General features: G+C 34.0%; 1 protein-coding gene across 9 annotated transcripts in view; it reads left to right on the forward strand.

Moving 5' to 3' along the window:
• LOC133199228 (protein couch potato-like) overlaps positions 1-25086 on the forward strand; it is an 82274-nt gene that overhangs the window by 27317 nt on the left and 29871 nt on the right. The window contains exon 1 of one of the 9 annotated variants that reach the window (XM_061335076.1): positions 12506-12621. The exons of 6 other annotated variants lie outside the window; for them this stretch is intronic. In XM_061335076.1, coding sequence (XP_061191060.1) covers positions 12574-12621 — 48 coding nt within the window. In that variant the 5' untranslated portion in view covers positions 12506-12573. Of the gene's footprint in view, positions 1-12505; positions 12622-16536; positions 16829-25086 lie in introns of those variants that run through there. 2 more of the 9 variants (XM_061335075.1, XM_061335077.1) reach the window with 2 other exon arrangements.

Consider the following 25086-nt stretch of genomic DNA (forward strand, 5'->3'; position numbering starts at 1 on the left):
ATTTATCCATGACAAGATAACAGTACAGATAGATTCTTCATTGTGTAATACTAGTTCATGTATCAGCTGTGAAAATCAGCTGTAATTATCACTGTAATGTCAGTTCGATGTCAAAATGGCTTCACATCATAAAACAGAGATTTCATTTATTTAGATGATTTTTATATCTATGAAAAGTCTAAAATGTTTCATCTCCTTTCTGATGCAATATTCTCTTTTGAGAAGTCAGCATGAGTTGACATAATCTTCATCATTGGTAGTTGGCAATGTCATCATCATCATCATTGTCTTCATCATCTTCATGAAGCTACTGATTTGATTCAGAGACTTTTTGTTACGGCTCTAACAACAGATCCCAGCACTGTGGGACATGTTTACAGGAGAGTGTTCGGATTGTTTGTCATACCAGAATGATGATATTCTCTATAGCACTGTGGGACATGTTTACAGGAGAGTGTTCAGATTGTTTGTCATACCAGAATGATGATATTCTGTGAAGCTTGCCTTTCAATAGATAGTATGACCATTTATTATGTATAGGTTTCTTTGGCACCTAACCAGTGTAGCATATTAATTCAGTATGGTGTTATTTTTGTGTATAAAGCTGTACAGGGCCTTGTTCTATTTACCCCGCCATCAACCAATGTCTTGATTTAGGAAAGAATCCAAGGTTTTTTTTATGAAATTCTAATTCTGTTGTTCTTTTTTTACTTATACTTGAAGGTCGTTGATGCATTGAAATTGAATGCTGATCAACTTGAATTAAAGCACAAATCTAACATTTATTCTGTAATTTTACTCTGTGTTGTATTTAAGCAAGAAATTGAAAAAAAAAAAAAACAGATACATTCCTCACAAGTCTGGAAAACCCTGTTACTTACCAATAGAGGATTTTGTTTTTCATTATCACTTGTGCATTTACAATTATTGAATAATCAACATAAATACCATCATAGCAAATATAGACTTTTGCTCTGTTTATCTGGTAGATGTCACTTAACTTCATTTATATAGGTACAATGAACTAAGTGGAAATATTAGAGATGATCTGAGAGTGATCTACTTAATTATCTGCCCCTTAATACCTACTTATCTCCCCTTGTATGGTGGACCTGTAGTAAGAACAGGACTGGAATACCTGAGTAAACACTTTTAACAAACACAGAGACACACATCTACAAAACTGTCTGGAGATTTTATATGGATCAGGGGGTGATTCACATAGCAAACAGAATAATCTGCTAATTTACAGAATTTTTTTTAACTCACCCTACGTCTTCTTAACGGAATTTGTGAAATGATTAATATGGATATATGTATTCAAAATATGAAGCAAAAATCTGTTGAATTTATTGATGGCTTTTTTTAAGTTTACTTAAGGTTTTTGGTTGGCTTTTCATTGAATTTGGTAGATGGAATTTTTAGAGGATAGATATACATCATGTGAAGCAAAAAATACAGACAGGAGAATACAGAGGAAATTCTAACTTTTAATTCTGTTAATTTTCATTGTATACTGTAATATTTCTTTGGAGATTAAGGAAATGTCTTCTCAGATTAATTTGGTTCATTTAATTGATCATTAATTGGAGAACTTGTCTGTATTTTGCTGATCATTTATTAGACGATGGATCTATATGATAGGGAGATGGGTCTATATGATTGGGAGATGGGTCTATGTGATTGGGAGATGAGTCTATATGATTGGACGATGGATCTATTTGATTGGACGATGGGTATATATATGATTGGACGATGGATCTATTTGATTGGACGATGGGTCTATATTTTTACCTTTAGTAAATCAATGATTGGTTGAGGACATGTTATTATTAATTATTCTGTAATAAATATTGATACAGCATACGAGTCTTATTAATAGTCTAAGATGTCTATTGTATAAAACTCTGCAGTGCCTACTTAAAAAATCAATCACTACCTATATAAACCCAGACATACAGGTCTGAGACTTTAGTACATAGAAGTCCATTATGTCCTTGAAAAAAATTGATTAAAGTTAATTACTTGCAGAAATTTAACAAAAAATATACCAACTCTCAGAATTTAAGAATGATTTGTTAATATCAAAACAAGATTTTATTATATTAATTATAGGTTGTATAATATATACATGTAGCATCACAAAAAACGACCTGAAGCTGACATTAAGATGGTGTTTCCATTATCATGGTTATTACTCGGGTGTGTATCTGAGTTCAGGTATTGTGTGTAGATAATTCCAGCCCTGGTACCCAGTGTCGGGTTCTACCCAGACATACAGTACAAGAAATGTCTGTTGATAGAGAAGTCTGTTTGATTAACTGTAGAATAATATTATGGATTTTTCTGATGAGATCATTTGAGTTCATTAAAACCTGGAGGAAAATTAATTACCAGAATGAAGTTAACGGGGTAGAGCAGTGTCTGTTTACAAATCCCCACCACTGTTTGCAATATTCTGTTGATAAACCAACACAGTCTGTGAATTTTCTTAAATCTAAGTGTAAAAAGGTCAAAGGGGCTTTCAATCATTTTATTGGTAACATAGAAATATGGAGTTTTCGAAAGATTCAAATATGGCCAGTAAATTATGTGCATTCTTTAGTGAATGAAGTTGTGTTAAAAGAAATGTGACTCAGGAAGAAAAATAAATGTTTTATGATTTTTTTTTTTTTACCTTGTAAAAAAAAAAGTGTTTTGATGTAAACTAGCAGGGATGAATAAATGATAAAATGTTACTGCCAGAATAACAGTTTAATATGAATGAAAACCATTTTATTTGATGAAGATTGAGAATATTTGTGTTCTTAATATGAATAAATTGGAGTGTTTTAAGAAAAGTCACAGCATGTTGTGATTTTGCTGTCAGATATTTAACCTAAACATTTGACATATAAAGACCACAGTGGGGACTAGTGGGAAGAGATAGATTTCTTTAACTGAAAATGAAAGATTAATATGATGACATGAGCTTGGTTATGAGGAACTTGGGACTGTATGATAGATACTATACATGTACATAAATTGGCGTATTAAAAAAAAAACCCAATCAAGGGGTATGGAGTTATTGGCATAATCATGAATTAGCGCTACATATGTCCAATGCCTTGTATTGTATAAGTAAATGATTTCTTAGCGGTATTCATGAATTAGCACATCGTTGTCCGTGCCAAAGCCGCTAAAATACGAAGCCCGCTTTTTTAAGTACACATACAGTATACTATCACTACTGTGCAAGTTACTGTAGTTCACCAAATTTTCCCAAAACCTTATTTTTATAATTATTATATTAATTATTATTTTAGAATTATATATTTGGTATTTATAAGCAAGACAAAATTTTCATAAATGCTGGTTTTTGCTGTATATATCTTATGCTAATAAAATATACGCGAGAATAAAAATTTCACAAGCAGTCATGGTCTCGTGTAATTACACGAAAATAGGTAAAGTTCTTGCAAATAAAAAGTGGTTTACAGTAACATGCACTTATAGATAGATACTGAGTTTTAACAGTCACCCACTAAAAAGCATGGAAATCTAGATGAGGGAGAGCCTACAGTTATAGGTCTAAATGATAAGAGAATTTTATCCTATGTCCTCCCATGTTTAGCTGTATACATAAGAAGTCGTGGAAACTCGTCCATAATACATCCAGTAACTGTCTAAAGTAGTGTGTCTGCTTTAAATCATTCGGTGTCCCTCTGGACCCATTATTATAGCTCTGTACATTCAGACTCTGTCCACAGATCTGCTGTTTGAATTCCTGAAATCCATACAGACCAATAGTGAGAGATATAGTACCAATTCACAACTCCTGTAACATAAAAAGTGAGAAAGGAATTGATGGAGAACTATAGAGGAATGTTTGACAGCTCGGGGTCTCTACAATACACAACATGTCAGTGTTTTTATCTTATTAAACTTGTCATTGGAAATGATAAAGCGTGTATAACACCTATAGAGACATAAGCCTTACACCTTTCTCCCTGTGGGGTGAAGGCTGGGGCTTGTTCAGGAGAATTGGAGGAATATGAAGGAGTAGGAGTATTAGAGTGTAGGAAAGAAATGTGAAGTATGTAAAGCCACAAAGAATGAGTGCTTAATTGACACTTAAAGAAAAAAGAACATGTAGATAGGTAGGGGGTCTTTAAGCTATAATATTAAGAGTCAGCGAGAGAGAGAGAGAGAGAGCAAGAGACAGAGAAAAAGAGAGATCCAACTTTTGTGGGGTCTTTAATCTTGAGAGAGAGAGAGAGAGAGAGAGAGAGAGAGAGAGAGATTTGACAGTTGTGGGATTTCTAATCTTTTGGAGAGAGAGAGAGATTTGACAGTTGAGGGGTGTGTGTAATCTGTTGTTTTTGTGGACACAGTTTAGCTGATTAACTTTGACCAAAGTGTAAAGTTAATGTAGAGGGGTCTGTTGACACTGATAAATAAAGAAGAGATAATCTTATTGTTAAACAATAGAGGGAGTTCTGATAAAGGCCAGGCTTATAACACTGTAATAGAGATAGAGAGATTGATACACAGACACTGGGAAATAATAACAAGGAAATGAATGATAGGGGAACAGAGTAATAAAAATATCATCTCACAGATAGAACCAATATATATACATCAGACAATGCAATAAAATCACAACCCAGACAGACAGACAGACAAATAGACAGACAGACAGACAGAGCAATAAAATCACAACACAGACAGACAGACAGCTAGACTGACAGACATTTAGACAGACAGACAGAAAGCTAGACAGACAGACAGCTAGACAGACAGCTAGACAGAGCAATAAAATCACAACACAGACAGACAGCTAGACAGACAGATGATAGACAGAGCAATAAAATCACAACACAGACAGACAGCTAGACAGACAGACAGAGCAATAAAATCACAGACAGCCAGACAAACAGACAGACAGACAGATAGGACTACAAAGTTATAAGGGGATAAAAGGGTATACAAACAATTGTAAGATCAGGTAATCTGTAAATTTGTCAAATAAATGGGTGACATTTGAACATTGGACATACAGGAAAGCAGACACATTGATATGATACTGAAACAACAGGCAAAAAAACTACAAACATCTGACAAAGTGGAAATCTAATCTTGTTTCCAATAAAAGATTATGAATAAAATTGACATTTAGGGCTTAACAGTGTGTTTGTTCCTCAGCTATAAATGGCTGAAGCCCCTAAATCTGGCTACAAATCCAAGAATTTCCATTTATAAATTATTTGGAAAAGTCCTGAGATTCTGCAAACTACAAGACATAAAATACAATCCGTGTAAAGAATAATTAGTTGACTTATTATTTAGTATTAAATGGGGTATTCTTTAAGACCCCACCACCCCTCTGCCCCTTCCCCCTTTCCAATTATTATTATTGTAAGATGTATTTTAGCCTTACTTGAGGATAAAGCAAAGAAAAGGTAGCATAGAGTTCATATTGCCTGTAATATTGACATAGATTCTAAGGACGTTTTGATTATTGCATTTAAAAAAATGTGATATTGGATTTTATTTCAAGATATAAAATGGATTATTAATTCTCACTACTCTTAATAGCAGAAGTGTATGAAGACCGTTATGTGTTGAAACTTGAATGAATTAATGTGTTTCACACATTGAAAGTGACATTTTTTTTTGTAAATATATTCAACATAAGTTTTTAATTAATTCTTGTTGAATTTCAAGTACATACTTGGTTACAAATTTGATTAGATCTTTTTCATTTAACAAAATCTATTTAACACTGTTTTGAAATGGGCAAAAGTGCTCTTTGAAAGTAAACAATGGCCGTCTTTTTCTTCACTACATGCCTATAAGTACGATTATTGTCCATTTTCTGACAAGAAATTTTTCTGTTTTGTAGAATTTATTTGAAACTAGTGAGGCATTTATAACCTTAAAACGTAAACCCATTGTGTCATGTATAGGGATTACTTCTTGATAACAATTAAATACCTAAATGCCGTGGTCAAAACTTTCTAAAGACCCTGATCAGTGAGTCTGATCTCTTTGAAACATGAGGCATTGTGGAGCAGACATTATAAGGCTCAGGTGTTTAAATATTTATTAAATGGGTCACTAAATTCTCTCCCTGCCGGCTCTGGGCATTGTTTGAACGAGGGTTTTAAATATTGTGAGCAATAATCGCGAACAAATACTGCTATTGAGTCGAAGGAAATAAAAAATAAATTATTATATATTCCTATTCACTTTTCATTTATGGTCTTTGCGTAACAAAAGCCCGAACTTATGCCCGTTTAATCCACATTGAGAACTTTTTCTGAAAGTGTTTTGTCATAAGAAGCTCTAGAATTTAATTTGATGAGCGGCAGGTTATTACAAATTTCATTGTATTATGCATAGCAATCATAGACATATTAAAAAATAATTTTCAATTTCTCTTTATTAATACAAGGGAGATTATCTCGTAAAATGATAGGCAAATGTTTTTTCAGATCATAGAAAAAGTGTGAAGGTAATCTTGAGAATGTTTTAATTGGAATAAAACAGGCATTCAAAACATCAAGCAATAATTTGTAGAATTTATAACAATTAAACGATTTTGGTCATTGTAATGGTATATTCATGAGAAGTCAAAATATTTTACGTAGATAATTTCACATTAATGGATGAATCCCCCGTTACTATGTTAACCAACTGCCACATTCTTTTCCCTCCAGAAGACTTTTTTTTTGGTCTTGTTTTACAATTGATTTGAATTGTGCATCTTGAATCTCTTACAATGTGTTAGAAATCGGGTTATAAATGAGGTCCTATTACTTTAGCTATTTATCATATTCCTGTAGAAGAAACGCCATCACATGATGTAATGGGAATTCTTCATAAAGCAATGTGTCATGTTTTGTTTATAGACCTCATATCTGGTAGTGCCGATGATTTTATTTACAGTTTTAGGAAGATTTTGTTCTACACATTGAAATCTTGTTTAACAGATTCATCTGAGTTATTGATCTTTATAATGTCTTGTCAATTTGTCTGGTTTGTGAAATGAAACTTGAAAAAGAATATCAGAAAAATTACACTGCATTACTGAGTTTTAAAGCTTTGCATTTATGATTATAATTTGGGAAGCAGGCTTGGAATATAGAATCTTTAATTGATTATGGTAACTTAGAGATTAACCTAGAAATTTACTTTATAATCCGCAGAATCATGAGTCTATAATAAAACTCTACAGTAGATGGGGTACCTTATAGAAATTAATTACAGAGAAATCTAAAACTGATAACATTTCCCTCTTGGAGATAGGGAAAATTGAGGAAAAAAGATCTGATTTTGAGAGATGGGAACGTTTGACCCACAGTAACCTGGGAACTGGTTATCTAAAGTATTCAGTCATGTTCATTGATAAAAAACAAGAAATACGTAGCAGAAAGGCCATGTTCTGACACCAATTCATTAGTCTGTCAAATTAGGCCTCCTCAATTCTGAACTTCCCTTTTTCCATGGTTACTTAATACAAAATTTTTCAGTGGATGCATTTCAGTTTACACACTCAATTTCACAACATGCATTTACAGTGAACATTTTATCACAGATTCTGCACTGTAGTAAAGTTTCTGCCTTATCAAAACTTAGGGTTCTCTGTGTGATGTTAGAAGATTGAAGGAAGGATGAAGAATTAAGATTTAGATGATAAAGATGTTAGGGCTATCATATTACTGGGTTACTCCTCCGTGCTAAACGGACCAGAAAATGACCGTGTGTACATCAAATATGTTAAGTTTGTTCTCTTGGGAGATGATAAGATTCCTAGTCTGTGAAGCGTTTGATTGACAGCTGATGTCTACATCAATGTACCATGATAAAAGGGGAATAACTCTGTATTGACAATGTGAAGAAAAATGTGCAAATCTAGCAAGAGGTAAACATGACTTATTACATTGGGGAAAAAAATTCTGCCTAACACATATTCATAGAAAGGAAGTAATTCTATTTGACAGGGGAGGTAACTCTCTTAAAATGTACCCATTTCTTCAATGAAGAGAAACCTTTTGGATATTTTTTATATGTAGATTCTCATGGTACCAATATGCCAGTCACATTCTGTGACCTGCAAGTAAAAAACATGTATAACACATTTCTCCTAACAGTAGTAAATGTATTTCTACCGATCAGCTTAATTCAGATCTTTCACAAAGGACAGTAATTATCACAGTTCACTGTAGGACGATACGTCTTCTGATGGTGATTTAGGATGGGAGTGATTTAGTGCTCCATAGTCTGTAAATCTCCACAGATTTATGTTTCCTACTGAAGTGTAGATGGGGCTTGTGTGGCGCATCCTTGCAAGCCAGGGGTCCTGTGAGTCAACACGTTGCTGTCCAACGGCAACGTGTTGACTCAGGACCCCAGTGAGGAACCCTTCTGTAATTCCACTTATTATGGTCATTCAACTGTTTAGCTGGTCACTTGACTGCATGTTATGGTGGAATTGTTGGTGTTATAATGACATTAATGTACAATGTATTTCCTAAACTTGGTCCTGTGATTCATAATCAAACTGGTTTCTATGTATTAAAAAAAATTTAATGAAGAAATATTGAGCTTAAAATAAAACAATTTAATGAAAAAAATATTGAGCTTTAAATAAAACAAACAAAAACACAACAAAAAGACAACTCATATATATTGTGTATTGTCAGTTTATATTCAATCCAGGCTCACTTGAGAGTGGTTTATTACCTCCTCTTGAGTCTTGTACTGGAGAGTTCTCATTCAATTTTGATGACAGCTGAAGTGCAATTAACATCTCATCAACTTGAGCTTTGAATTCCTCAAATTGTCCCATTGTCATCACTCTCAATGATATTATACCCAGTCAAGGCAGAGAACTCTGACTGGGTACATCGCTATAAAACATGTTTATAGCCTCTTTTGTGTATGTCAAGTCGGGCTTTATATACACGTATATTGTACTGTTCTCGGGTTTTTCAATATTCCATCAACACTAAATAAATATGGACTTGAATAGCTGAGAGGAAAGACTTTTAGTTTGTAGTGACAGGGTTATTGAGCCATCGAGACAGAATAGCCCCGTGTTTGTATTACTCTCTCTACACCAGACGATTACGATGTTTGTTTTTGTGTGAAAGTGATTGGGTTAAGAATTTAATCAGGCATCTAATGTGTTAGTAATTACAGTCTCTCAGAGATTGGTGTGTTATGGTAGACGAAAATTACTTTCTCCGACAGCTAATTGTATTTTATGGGTCGGGGAAAAATAGTCCGTGTGTATCTATTAACCTGCCCTGGTGTGCATTCAGAAATCAAAGAATCTTAATTACTGATTTCTTGATTGGTGATTTGTGTAAGTGATCATATATGCCACAAGTTTTTTTTTATGAATATGCTTATTAAAATCTATTTGCACAACATTCAATTCATTCAACATAGTATGCATGTTCCTTTTATTTCTTGCAAAGATTTGTGATACATTATTTATACATAGTGTTCTCTTCCGTTGTGGTCATTTGTCCTCAGTTGTGACCTTTATAACTGACCACTGCTGACCATAGGTTCAGGTAACCACCAGGTACAAATGTTTATATATGTGTGTATATTATATCTTATTCTAAGTAAAAGTTGGTGTATATGGTCACATATCGAAAACAGGACAGGGGCAAAATGATTGTGTTTTAAGATTACAGTAAATTTATTCTTCAGGATCGACTCAATAGAGTGCCTCGTAGCTTCCTTTAAAAAAATTCCCTGGTATTAAATTAGTTTTTAATCCCACCCTCCACCCAACCCACCCCTGATTGCAAAAATTTAGTCAATAGTTGAGGAGAGAAAGGGAAAATTTAATTTTGTGGAACACTAGGTTTGGACTGTCTTTACTTCTACATGTATCGAGGCAAGAATTAGACCCATATAAATCCAAGTATAAAGTAGTACAGAATGCTTAATCATGGTCAGTGGAGCGTTTATTTTAGAATTATTAAACAGATTACTATAGTTAACATGTACAGTGGAATAATCACACGATAAAGAATTTAAACAGAGGAATTACAGAATTACCGGGTTAAATGTTTTATTCTCTCTTCAGTTTTGATAAAATTGACAGTTTATAATTGCTCCATTCAATAAGTATAACTGACAAGAAGAATAAATCATCTGTGATGTAAACGAACTATGGTGGTCGTGTTACGTAACGTAAGACAATAATTGGCAAATGAATCCTCGGAATAGAGGGTACTCGAGACTTATGTCAATTCTCCCGGGGTAGCTCTCCCACAATTCCTTGTCAAACATGAAACATTCCAAATTTCCTTATATTGACAATACAGGTTAAATATGGCTCTTGTTTTAGACGTGCCACAGCACAATGAATTTTTTTAGGCACATGTCTTATGTAATCTGATCTCCAAGTACAATGCATATCGATCTTGCGAAATCTTCAGGAAAGTGCAGGTTCAATTAAACAACCTAATGTCATGATTACCTACATGCATAATTTCTTTAACTGCATGCCTTTAGTGTGACCAAGAATCTCCCAGTAGCATTTGATTTTGAACTTAATGCGTATTTAATTAATTAGCAATATTTTTATTGACCATCATAATGTACATGCCAGACGGTAAAAACAGTATTTGAAAATTAATTAATGAATTTTTCATGAAATTTCAAAATTAAAAGATGGATTTATGCTTTACATTTAAGTGCAACATTCATTATATTATAATCTATTAATTATAATTTCATAGTACATTATTAATTAGCAATGAAGGAAGTTGTTCATCCTAGTTTTTAAAGAAAACAACATTTGATACTTTTGATTTGCTTACGATTAAAATTTTAGCTCATGCAGGTATCATTTTTGATGGAGTTTGATAATCACACTGTACCTTATACTAAACAGGTGATTATTGCATGGAAGAAAGGGAAAAAAAATCCACTTGTATTAAAAAGATCAAAACCTCCCATGTCACACTCAACTCAGCATGATTAGACTCTTAAGGAGGTCCTTATTAAATGATCATGACATAAAATGCTTAACTGATGTTATCAGCTTGCTTGTGTAATGTACGTCATTGATATAGCTCAATTTGATAGGTGTTTTTCATATGACTTTTGACCCTGTTGTTGACTTTTGACCCTGTTGTTGACTTTTGACCCCTCTTGTTGACTTTTGACCCTGTTGTTGACTTCCTAATGGAAGTCCTTCCTCTTCATGTGTTCTGTGAGTGGCTCCATCTTGCTTTTCCACTGTACGCGATCGCTTCCTGAAATAAGAATCCCAGTCTAATCATTTATTCAAAGTAGATCATTTACCGCAGAATTTATTTTAACCTCATAGATTTGTAGACGCCCTTCCTGACCAATACTGTACACTTTCAGGTCTGTGGGCGTGTAAAAAAAAAAATAAAAATCCTGCATTAGAATGCAACATTGTTTGTTATGTAATCTGGGCATTTGTTCAAATTGAGGTGATATATAGATAAAAGACCTCAGATCTTAATTACATTCAGACAAATCACAGTCCACCTAAAATACAAGGTAACGCAGATTTATTTGCCAATGTTAATGAGTTTTCGATTCAATAAATCTTTCTTCAAAAAAGATGTAGTAAATTTTTTAAGGAAATGGATATGGTACACGTTCATGTATTTGCACATTTGATTATATCTGGATGCATAAATCCCTTCAGCAATAAAATCAGACTTAAATTAAGTAAAAAAAAAATAAAATATTGTAAATGATTGTTTCCCTTTCATTCGATCCCCCCACCTATTGACTTTACAAAGGTCGACCACTTGTGTATATTGAAAGTTGACGTGTGGTGAATCGCCCGTGTTTTAGAACAGATTACATTTCTTTACTCGATAGATCCTTAAACACATAGCTTCGCTGCTAAGTTAGGTAAATATTACCCATTATAAAGACGTGTCAAGCTGATTTCCTAAGACAGGGTATGTACAGACAGAGGTTTTAATATAGCACCCAGGCTAATCAATGCCTAGTCTACTCTCTCTCTAGTTTTAACCCGAATTGTTTGCTTAACAGGGCGAGAACCTGCAGTCGTTATAATTATTTTGTACTCTTATAAAAAAATCTCTCCAAACTCCCAGGGTACTCTGACTGTGAAAATGTGAAGGATTTGTGTTTTTTTGTCATAAATGTAAATATTTGTTTTCTATTGTTTGCGGAGTCTTTAAAAACACACAGTGGAGAAATCTCTTTTAATGGATGAAACCATTCAGAATTCCATTAAAAACCTCCATCATAATAATAATAACTGGCTAACCAGTTAACCAGACTCATGTAGGACTAATCCCTGGCCGTATAGATTTTCCTACCAGCAATTTACTAAACACAGGTATTTCAACAAAAGCTTGTTATATACACATTCACTCAGGGAAAGACAACTCCGACCTTTATTGAAATTTGAGAGAGGGGTTATTATCAACAGTGTAATGTACATGGAATGACTGAGAGAGAGAAACAGAGCGGTGCTTTATTGAGTTTTGGATAATTCTGACATTATATTATAAGGACAGACATGTGTAGACCTCTCTACTGACCGTTGTGATGTCATTGGATTCAGCCGGCTCTGATCTGGACATGCTGGGCGTTCAGGTAAGTGTGGGTAAAGGCTCTGGTCCAGGGTCAGTATCACATTGACCGCTCTTTTCTGGGGGTCAGTATCACATTGTTCACAGTCTGTCAGGGTCTTGACCACATTCGCTCCTTGGGTGTATGATACTGTCCCTTGTCTATTTAAGAGGACCACTCCTTTCTATGGGCTATCACAATGACTACTCTTTCTGATGGGGTCTATAACATTGTTCATAGTTAACTGTTGGGGCCTTGACTACTGGCCTTTATTCTTGGGTGTATCATCTTGACCATTGCATATTGGGGATGATGGTTCCTGATTCTGGGGGCTATCAAACTGAATGCTCTCTTTAAAACTTGACCACTCTCTTCTGGGGTATATAACAGTTATTAATGTCTGGGGAGGAACCATTGACCACTCCCTTTTGGAGGATCAATACCAATGACTAATGTTTGTGGGGGGCTCCTATTTTAAGCGTATTATAGGTATTTTAAAATACAAATTGTGTACTTTTGAAATTCTCTGATACATTGATGATGCTATGAAGGTATAGGAATGGATCTGTTGAGAGCTGTATTCTGTAGCAAAAAGTGGTAAATTTTCCTCTGTAGTAAATCACTACAAATTGAAAAAGGATTTTTTTTTCTTGTCAGATATGGTAAATAGGCTTTCTATGTCTAGATATATATGAATCATAGGCAGGTTTGAGAAGCCTAGTTAAGTTACATGATATTCTGTTTAAATGTATGAAGTATTAAATATCATAATCCTGTTATCTGCAACAACACCTAAGTATTTTTATTTAGACAGAACCTGTTGAACAAACAAAAACAGATGTAAAAAAGAGATTGAGAGGATATCTACCATTTAAAACTCCTTGCTTCTCTCTGCCTCTCTAGGTCTGTCTGTAACTGTTTCTTTCTATTTCTTCCTCTCTTTCTCTCATACTTATCCAGGTTGAATTTTCTCCTGCATTTTCTCTCTCTCTGTCTCTCTCTGCCCCTCCCCCCCTTCTCTCTCTGATCCCCCTCTCTCTTCCCTCTCTTTCTCTGTGTACCTCTATCCAGATTGTGTTGTTTTTCCATCTGAGACTGTTAGAGACAGACTTTGTAACTGCCTAATTCCTATAAGCCTCAGTGATAAGATCTCCTGTTATTATTATATCTGTCTGGTCTGTTAACATTTATCAGACCTGTGTAACCTCACCTTGTCACAACTTAATGGTCTATCAACTGTCTCCAATTACCTCTAAGTCTCCGAAGAAAACACTTCTAAATGCTTTATATGTAGAAAGGGAGACAACTCCTGCTTCCTAACATGTTTTTTTTTTTCACTGATTGATGTAGAATTGACAGATGTGTTTTTTTTTTACCTGGACGTTACCTGCCTGTCACCTGACGGTAGAGGTGAGACTACTACATTGCAGTGATTCTCCCCGCTGTGTTTTATTGTGTCCAGATGACCAGGGGGTGACAGTTTCGTCTGTCCCTGTCCCCAGCCCACACCTTTGGAGATTTACCTGACAAACTGACACCTTTATACCTGTATAGGTGTATAATTATCACTCAATAATGATTGGACATCTACAGGAACTCTCCTATAGAGAAGATAAAAAAACCCCTCTGTGTTGGTCTTAGTGTGTGCATGTAGTCTGGACATGGTCAATCTGAATATCCATCTTCATCACTAAGATAAAAAAACAACCCAGATGATTTACCTGAGTTGACAACTACCTGGATGGAACAATAATGTAGAGATTTTGTTTTAAGAACATAGAAGCCATTTATAAATGGTGACAGCATGTATTAATTCAGGAAATAGCCTTGTTTGTTTAACATCCCTTTGAAAATTTTTCACTCATATTGAGATGCCACCACTTGCCGGTGGAGGGCTGCAAATTTAGACCTGTACTTGGCACTTGCAGCCTTTGAGCAGCGAGGGATCTTTTTCATACCAGCATCTACTGTGACACAGGACCTCGGTTTATATGGTCTCATCTAAAGGACCGGTCTCCACGTCCCACAGTGGGATTCAAACCCATGACTCCTTACTTCACGACTCTAGAGCAAACCTTTAAACCACTGTGCCACACAAGCAATGATACAGCCTAGTAAAAATGTCATTTTGAGAAGAGTAAAATTTTCAGGAGTCTGGTATTATGTATTTGCTAAAGACACATTCAATTTATGATAACCAGGGCTGCAGTTTATTTTCATTGATTTATATGGAGTGAGGAATTAATGTAAGTTGGACTGTATAGCACATATACTTAATGATGATAATTACCCTCCCAGGGATGCAAGCTTCTCATTCACATTGATTTTCAATAGGCTGACCCCGTTGGGACAACAGTAATTTATTTCTGAGTCTGTTTACAGCACAATTTTCATTTTCTTCATTGTTTACAACAGAATATAATTTCTGAAAAAGCATAAAAATTAATCATTTTGAGATAACTAGATATAGACACACTGTAAAAATGCAGTAAATTAATTTTAATTAATTATATATATGAAATATTCAAGATAATATGGAGATGGGAAATTATGGTCCACCAACTACTGCGTATTCTAGTCAATTCAAATTTTTTTTGTTGCCGAATATGAATTTTCAGTATATAAGTTATTAAATGCCTGATAAATGAAATTTTTATCAATACAACTGTATTATTTTTTTCAGAATAGTGGACTGTCTAATTGAAAAAAAATAAATCTTTACTATAAATCAAGAGATAATCCATCTAGCGAGAGTTTTTAAAATTCAATTTTTTTTTCAAATGGACATAAATTTTTCCTTTGAAATCACACCGAATGAGCTGTAAATTGCTCATTTTAATTAATTACTGAAGCAGGACCAGGGGAAATCGATTGATCACCAATCACCACACAACGAAAGTCCACAAAGAATGAATATTTCATTACAAGTTCTACATAGATTCTGTCAGGTGAGCAGATTGTAAGACTTAAACAGTCTCAGATGAATAAACCGCAGTCAACAAAAATGAAATCTAAAGAAGCAGTCCAAGTCTATGTTAGTTATAATGAACAGGGCAGGATCCATGAAATGCAAAAATAGGGGGGCCCTTGGTACGAATTTTTCAGTTTATCAACAAGCAAGGTAGAAACATGACATATCTCCATACCTCCCAGATTAAATGAAAAATTAAATGGGATCTGGGTGAAATATTAATTATTTATATTCTATAGCCTTCAGATATCTGAATGCACCAGCTAGATTATTCAGGTGAATAGAAATGGTGCTGAGAGGTAAACAAATTATTCAGGTGAAAATTGCTCAGGTGTGCTGTGTTACCTTTGTTTACCTGTACTGGTTATAGGTAGGGCTGCTGCTGCTGTGATAATCAGAAATGCAGACCAAGATGGCCGCCTATTGTTTTAGATCTGTGACATTTTCCGTCGATCTGTTGTCAAGTGAATTTTCACACTTCACGGAATCATCTCTAGGTCTTGATGTATTTTGCAACGAGTTATCATCGAGTCAAACCTGACAAAGTCCTCGTTACTTCAAACCTATTTTTTTTCTTTTTTGAATCGTATGACATATGTATGATGAATAAATTCCTTGTCATCAGTTCCCATCAATAAATGGTCGGCAAAGCGCGACCGTTTTAAACATTTATGAAATTTACAGACAGCGAGCTTTCGATAATGGAAGCCTGTGTTCATTCAGGTATGACAAGGAGATGAACTAGACATAGTCATCTCGCCAACATAACCATTATCACTGAAAATCAAAAAAAAAAAAAAAAAACGCATAAATGATGCAGGTATTTTGCTCTGTCTGGCGTGTCGTTTAAATTTTCTTGTTAAATTTACTTTTTTCCGATCGTAAAAATCATGAAGGTGTTTGAGTTTACCTTGAAACAAACCGGTCTGATGTTGAGAAGGATGAAGTGTTACCTGACATTACCTGTGTCTTACCTGTAATTAAGTCAGGTGAAAAGGGATACTGTTTCCTTAAGTGTAGAAGACGAGTTATAAGACAGAGAAATTAACACTGAAACAAGAATTAACATCAATGGATGCTGAAATATGAATTCTGTTTATGATATTCACCGGAGAAATTTTTAAGAAAAATGTTTCTGAAATTGGAGACTGTGAACCATATATGATGTTGGATAGTTTGTAGCGGTGGTCTGTGATTTTGGAGGGTACTTAATTCCTGATCAGTATGAGTTATCCCCCTTATGATATAGTAAACCTTAGGGTAAGAAAACTTCTTGTTTTGTTTCTTGTTTTTTTCCCTCAATGAAAATTTTCTTTGTAGAAATTTGAGGAGCTGCATGAAACCTAAAGAAAAACCTCTATAAATAGCCAACTCCAGAATTCCAGTTTCCCAATTAAAAATTATGTCTTCATAGTCAAACGTAGACAGCCCTTTGTTATTGTGTAAATTGTGTTTAAATTGTGTATAGAAAAAAAAAATTAATTTGTCATGAAAAATAAAATGATACAGAACGTACTCTATAACTAATATTCTGTTCATAAAAACTGTTCATCTGGTAAATAAACTGGTAAACTTGTTACTAATTATTATAAATCTCCTCGGCTAGTAATTAACATGGACAATGTATCTATATAAAACGCTTCAGCTTAATCATGTGACTGACATATTAATTTTTTTTTCTCCTCAATGGATTATGATTGGTCAGCTAATTAGTTCAGACACATAATTAAACTCGTTAAAGATTTATTAAGGCCTAGTAATTAACTGACAAAAATGTGCTTGATCATGTGTTTACAGTGAAAGCTTAGATTAATATTGAGTTTCTGACCCTTATAAATATTGATTACATTTCAGAGTTTGATCTAATGTAACCTTTCGCTTTGAAGTCTTCTATATATTATTGATATTTGACAGCTGAAAAAAGAAACAATGTAGAAGGTTAATTGTAATTCAAATTATTTTATGCTAGTACTTATCCATTTCCCCTCACCCCCCCCCCCCCCCCCCCCCCCAAAAAAAAAAAAAAAACAAATCAAAACAAAACAAAACAAAAAAAACCAAAACAAGTCTTAATTACTTACAGTAGAAAAATACAGGGTAGTTTAAGCACTAGTAAGTAATAATGTAATCATAGTCAAAGAAAAATATGCTGCAAAACTGGTTTAAGCATGCAAAACCATGTAATTGCCAAATATTCATAAAATATGACAGATCACAAAGACCTTTGATTGAGTGGGTAGTCTCCCTTTGACAGATTATGTATTCAAACTTCTGTATGCAAATTAGAGTGTAGGCACTGATATTGAAACTTTTAATGATTAATGTTAAGAAAATGTTATTTCTTCATTTACTGAAGCAAAAAACATAAAGAATATCACAGATTTTTAAAGTCTTTTTTTTTTTTTTACTCCTTTTAATATTACATGTAAGTCATGAAAAAGTTCAGTTGTATATTTAACAACCATTCGTGATCTGATTCACTTGAGCAGAAAATACTTTGCTTTTTTAAAGTTTGACATAAAATTTTGAAATTCTTAGTTTTCATAATTGATTTCTTTTCAGCATACAATATTCTTAAAAGTCGATATAAATGCTTTCACTGACTATTTAACTCCAAGCGGTGTATTGAAATGACTGTTTTTAGACTGAGGTTAAATATTTTTTAAACGGATATGAAAAACAGAAAATTTCAGAAGCTGGTTGAATTGATGTAACTTAAGTTGTAAAGGCATATATCATTACTCAGATACCGTCTAGGAATCGCAACTAAATTTGTTTTGAAAGATTGATTTGCAAAATAATGAATGCAAAATAATGTGTTTTGCTTTCCATATGATGAAAAAAAGAGATTTAACCTTTAAAAAGATTGTCTGTAAATCTGCATGGAACAGGTGGTTTAGAACAGAGAGATGAAGTTTGATTTATCTGAATGACCTTGAGTTTGAACCAAGGTCATGACAGTGGACTGGATGTCTCCTGCAGTATTAGAAAGTTCTTAATGATGGTTGTATTTTATCGTCTCATTACTCGTTTATAGCTTTGTTTGTGGATTTAATCAGCTTTCTTATTATCAAGTGACTAAAAGTCCTCCATAGATTAAGGAGACATGACCTTCCTCAAAGGGAGATAACTATAAACTGGAAAATTGCCATGTTTTCTTCTTAAAATTTTCCTCTTTAGCAAGGAATTATTATTTTGTAAGTTTGTTGAATTTCATTCATATCATTTTGTTTAGGAAAATTGTTATTATTTAGAAAAATTGCATTTTAATCAGGGTCCTTCACCTTAAGGTTTTTTTTAATCAGGGTCCATCCACCTTAAGGTGTGTTGTGAGCGAGGTAGGGTACATGATCATTGATGTACTTACAATTTTGAGAGAGATGGGGAGAATTTTTTTTTGGTTTCTACTTTACTGAACCCCTCTGTAGCCTTTTTATGATGGCTTCTTCCTCGAGATGCTGCCTTTTTAAATGAAGATAAATATTTTAAAGAAATCTACAGAAAGAGAGAGATGTACTAACTTGATACCAGACCCCTGCTATTTTGAAGGTCATGTTTAAGATTATAGAGGCTATTTTTTGTAACTTTTTTTTTGTGCCTGTGTGTGTTCGTCAGACTTGTGGCTTTAAAACAAACATGCCTCTACATCTGTTATCTTGTTGTTTGGTCAGAGAGGAGATGAAATTTACAGGACGGGGGCAAAAATAAAAAAACCTTCCAATTCTCTCTGTTTTAGTTTAACCAATATATATATTTATGGCTGATATTTTTGTACGACTAAAACAAGCAGGTTATATTCCTAAGGCAATGATTGTTCCCTCTGTTATTAGAATGATGTTATGCAACAAATTCAATATCAGTCGCAAAGAAATCTGTTGGGATTTCCTTTTTAAACTATTTAATATAGAAAACATAATGACATTATTTTCCTGGGAATTACCTAATATAAAAATCTCAGGGATTATTTCAGTCTATCTTGCTGTAAGAGTTTTCTCTTTGAAGTCAGCATCAGGTTTTAAATTAGCTTCTGATCATGCTCTGTGATATAATCCAGGCCACAGAGAACTTTGGAGCCACAGTGTATGTTACACATGCAATTCAAACACACCAGTGATCTCAGTGATGCTGGAATATAAAAATAAAAATAATTAATTTGTCTATCAGACGAGATAATATCAATTAATTTTTAATTCAGATGGAATTAGTTCTGAGCATGCAAACTTTATTCTGCTCTATGGTTAATTACACCTGAGGGGGGAACAGCCTGTTGTCTGTTAGTCTCAAAGGGGGGTCCTAATAGGGGGGCAAATTATAGAGGTGACCTTCAGATGTTGTAGATAATGAGACTAATAGTAAGTGTAAGTCACTCCTCAAAAGGTTAATCAGGCTTTAATCCAGAGGAATAGTAGAAAGGGGGCACATGTGACCTTTCAAGATTTGATCACTGTGATGTAAGGAGCATTCATTAGTTTATTGGAGCCTTAATTGGGAGCAGTCATTAATTTATTGGAATCTTAATTTTCATCCAGGAATTATGATACTCTGTAACTTGCATAAAAGTACAGATTTTTTTACGGGACAGGAATGATGGCTATGTCTGTTTTTATAGGTACCCAGTAATAGCAAACAATTATTAAAAACAAATTGAGTCTGGAGATGCAAGAATTTGGGTTAAAATGAAAGTAAGATTTCCCGGATTTTTCTGGGGGTTCTTTTCTTTTAAATAAAAGAGATCAAAGATCTTTTTTAGAGTAACAACACTTTCAGGTGATTTAAAAAAAAATGATTTTACATAAAGTGAGGTCATTGGATAAAGACATTTATCTAAATGGAATATATAAGTTTGTTTTCCCTTCAATTAGTGAGTAGTTTTTTACTTAAATGTGTGAGTACTTTAATGTCTGAGCTATAAACAGTAAAATCAAAGGGTTAGCATTTAGAGGCTTCTATTACTGGCGTGTCATCATTGTGAGGATAAAGACAAAGCCATCACTAATGGGACTGCTCCAATAAAGATAAAAGTCATTCAAGGCTGCAGTCACAAATCAGTTTAAAACAAAAACTTCCTGTAGCCCTCGGGAAAGACTTGCACTTATCAAATAAAGAAAAGGACAAAATGATGAAGTCAGTATTGAATGTGTTAATGCTGTAAATTTTACAGGAGATAGGTCTAGATACAGAGGTTGAAGCTGTTGCTGTAAATTTTACAGGAGATAGATCTAGATACAGAGCTTGAAGCTGTTGTTGTATTTACAGGAGATAGATCTAGATACAGAGCTTGAAGCTGTTGCTGTAAATTTTACAGGAGATAGATCTAGATACAGAGCTTGAAGCTGTTGTTGTATTTACAGGAGATAGATCTAGATACAGAGCTTGAAGCTGTTGCTGTAAATTTTACAGGAGATAGGTCTAGGTACAGAACTTGTAGTCAGTATAGAGTTAGGGCAGACAGGACTTGTTCACTGATAGTTTTGGAAGTTTGGGCTTTTGATGAACCAATTCTTGATGAAATTGATCTGACTTTTTCTATATTAGCACTTGTTCATATGGGGAAGTATAATTAAAATTGTCCTTCTTTGGCAGCTTAATTTGACAAGTATTTAAGCATACAATTACAGAACACCCTCATTATGCCATAATCTGGTCATTCTGAAAAATACTTTAATTTGATGCTTATGCACAATTATGAACAAATACATAGAAAATTCCATTGGAAACTGAATACTTGTAATAAGAAATATTGGCCCTTGTCAAAATTATGTTTGAATCCTCTTTTTAATTTACTTTTCTTTCTATGTGACATTTACTTTGAGAGGGTGGTGGTTGTTGTGTTGAGTTGGGTGGGGGGGAGAAAAAAAGAAATTTGTCACATATAAAAGTTACGTTTAGCCATGAGGTCATAGTGATGTCTCTTGACAAAGATTTGAAATTTTTATCACTATACTGTAAAGTGACAGTGATGAGGGCACTGCATGAGTTCTTCAGGTATGGCAGTTTGTTTCTTGTAACTATGGTTACCAGTACATTTAACTGTAGGAGTCAAAATACTTCAGCATTGAAAAAAAAGTTCAGCAATTCTTTCTACACTGTCACACCTTTGAATCCATTAGATCTATGAACATTGCTTATTGATCTAAAGGAATCAATTATGTATGAGTTAACAACGAAATTGTTTTGGTATTGATGAGTTAACGTGATGTGTCTATTGTGGGGAGATTCTGCAGCGGTGTTCTAAGCTTGTGATGGATTACAGCTGAAGAAATAAAGAAAATTACGGCCTCATTAAAACGAGAATATTCCGACCCTTTTTTGTCTCTCGGGACACAGTTATCTTCCCTTTGAGAAGTGGTATCTATGGATGTATGGATGCTGATGTGTGTTTATTTTCACAATGAACGAAAATTAAATTGGTCGACAGTTTTTAGCTTTTTCCTTGTATTCCCTAAGAATCTCAAATAGCGAATTCAGAAACGCGATCAAAGTGTATTGATTATAACACACACAAAGACTCCGGAGTTTATGTAATTGATTATACAATGTAATACACACAATGTTACGTTTATCTGCCTTATAAGTCTAATTACAATAAATTATTGTATGATCAAAATAGAATTGATCCCCAATCCTCCCCGGACACTAGGGAGGAGATGAGTGCTGAATTATTTCACCCTCAGTTCTATAGGTCACAAGCTTAGATTTCCTCCCTTCATCAATTCATAAAAGGCTGGGTTACATGTATACTGGCAAATTAAAAATAATTTGTAATAGAAGTTTTGTTTTGTAATGTTATATTGTTATTGAGGTTTTGTTTTGTAATGTTATATTGTAATGGCGGTTTGTTTTTTATAATCAGTAGCCTTAAATTGATGTTGAAGTTGACATCCATCAGTTCATAATAGCACAAACACAGTAAATGAATCAGGGAGCAGTATCTACTATATCATATAAAACCAGTATACATTATTATCATCTGATGATTTGTCTTTGAAACAGCCAGGCAATACACACTGAGCCCCCATCTTCCCCTCTCTCAATGATTTGGAATTGGTTTATAGTGTTTAGATAATACCCTGATTATACAGAGAGAGAAAAAAGCATGTAAATACAGGAAGTATTGATCTGTGTGTATTGATGTACTGTAATTATTTCATCCAGTGACATACAAAATAAACCAGCCTGCTTCAGTCAATGACGCCTGTACACTGGCCTAATTAAATCAAGAATCTTTGATGGTTAATCCCAAGCAATGTCCCCCCTCCCCACTTTCTAGAGGCCCCTCAACAGATATCCTTATACAAGGTCCTGATGAGGGAATAATTCAGTGATTTATTAAGGACAAAGGAGACAGGATGTTTATTATAATGGAGGGTATTGAACATATGGATCTTGGAGATAGATAAAGATGTTAACTTGTTAGTGTATTTTTGGATAAAGACCACATCATTTGTATTTAAGTTAAACAGGGCTCGACATTAACGCTTGTCCGCTTGTCCGTCACCAGTGAAAAATAATTACGGACAAGTGAATATTGCTGGACGCTTGTCCAATTGGACAAGTGCATTTAAATGTAAAGAAGTCTCAAAATTATAAAAAGAACAACTGTCGAACGTTTACCAGTACTGAAGTTCAAAGACGGAAGCAGTATGTTCCTAATACTGAACTTAGATTCCGATATGGATCGCTATGTAGTTGAGTTCACACTCGATCGGGATCAAAGTTTACTAATTGCATACTACTGCAAAGGCATGGAATTTATGAAGTTTGGATTCTGTTTGATGTTGACAGTCCCATTTATGTTGTTGTTAGGACAGAAAGTCTAGATAAAATTTTGTGTTATGTGTTTGTTGTATTTATCAATAACATCATGAATCAATCAAGTACATGTAATGGAATTCATTTTAGTTTTCAAGTTGACAGTATTAGATCTTTATTGAAAATTTTTTCGGACAAGTGAAATTGAAGTTCAGACAAGTAAATGTCTTCGTCACTTGTCGGAATGGACAAGTAGGAAAAAAAGTGAATGTCGAGCCCTGTTAAATGTGCAGAAAGTTAACATTGGTTTACTTTATAGACATCATATTATCTAAAATTTGGTAAAAAGCATCCTCTCAAGAGCTCTAAGTCCATTCATGCATAAGGTTGTTATTTTTTTTTATTTGTTTGTAAAAAGAAGTTTCTAAAATGTGTAAAATAAGCAGATTGAAGGAGTTGTAAATTCCACGTATTGCTTGCTTTGAATTCTACCTCATGATTTATGAGATGACAAAGGAACACATTTATAATGATGAGTTATAATCTTTTTTATACAGCTGTTATCAGAGTTAGGTAATAGATGTATCTCTAGGCTTCACACAGTTTTATGAATTTCTGCCAAAAGATCTCCAAGGGAGACAATACAGTATCAATTAAACAGGTGCTTGTCAAGGGAGATAATTCAGGGATTCCTTTTTTTTTTTACATAAACCTCAAAGCTGTCATAAAATTTCAGAAATTCTTCACAAGTAATCTGGAAATCATTGAATTCATTGAAAAAACCATAGAAAAAATGTCAGTTCACCTAAATTCCAGAAAATTCTGTAATGGGTTCCAGTGTGTTATAGCTTCATTACAGAAAAAAGGTTGGTGTTTGATGTAATTACATAACAGACGGATTCTTACTCAGAATAATGAGAGAGAATGAATGAATGTGAGAGCTTGTCAGGGTTAATGTTGGTTTGGTGTGAAGATAACTGTTCCCCATCACAATCACTCCAAAGTCGACTTCTACCTGATGTCTGGAGTGTTTTACAAGTTTACAAGGCTTTAGAACTGTCAGCTTTAGTTCTTATGTTGCTGTTTACCTGTGGAGGATTTAGAACACACAGTTTGCTGTGAATTTTTATAATAAATACAGACTTATACAAACCTCTGTAAAGATGAACGTGTGGAAAAGATGTGGTCTATTTATGGAGATGTTATAAATATAGAACTTTATAAGTTAGACTTGGAAGAATTTCTTCCACCTGTAAATGATAGCAGTAATTACAAAGTCTATACATGAGTGAGAGCCATTGTTCTCTCCACCGTAAAGCCACTCCTAACACCCACCCTAAAGCCACACATATCTGGTTCTCTTATTTTTGCACCCCTCTTTCACCCTCCCCTCTGTCTCCCTGTGATGTGCCCAAACCTTCACAATGTCAAGGTGTTGTGATATCGTTCCTTCTACAAAAACCCCTGAGAAAAGTTGCTGTTTAAAAATCTGCCAAGAAAATAATACATTTGTCAAGGCTTTATGATATTCTTTCTTCTAGACAAACCTTTGTTGTAAGTCTTGTACATTTGTAAAGGGTTTGGATAGAGGAATGAGCAAACACTTGGCATATTGTGAAGGTAATGTGCCTGTTTTTCCATACATTACATCATTTCATCAGTTTGTAGTAGATTTCTCATCATCAGCTGGTTGATTGTCATACATCATTATTATTGAATCCTCCTGGCTATATGATACTATTCCTATCCTAATGGTCATTCTATGG

The sequence above is a fragment of the Saccostrea echinata genome, unplaced genomic scaffold (assembly GCF_033153115.1).
Source record: "Saccostrea echinata isolate AGI-Se365-2 ecotype Australia unplaced genomic scaffold, CSIRO_AGI_Sech_v1 ptg000033l, whole genome shotgun sequence".
NCBI lineage: Eukaryota > Metazoa > Mollusca > Bivalvia > Ostreida > Ostreidae > Saccostrea > Saccostrea echinata.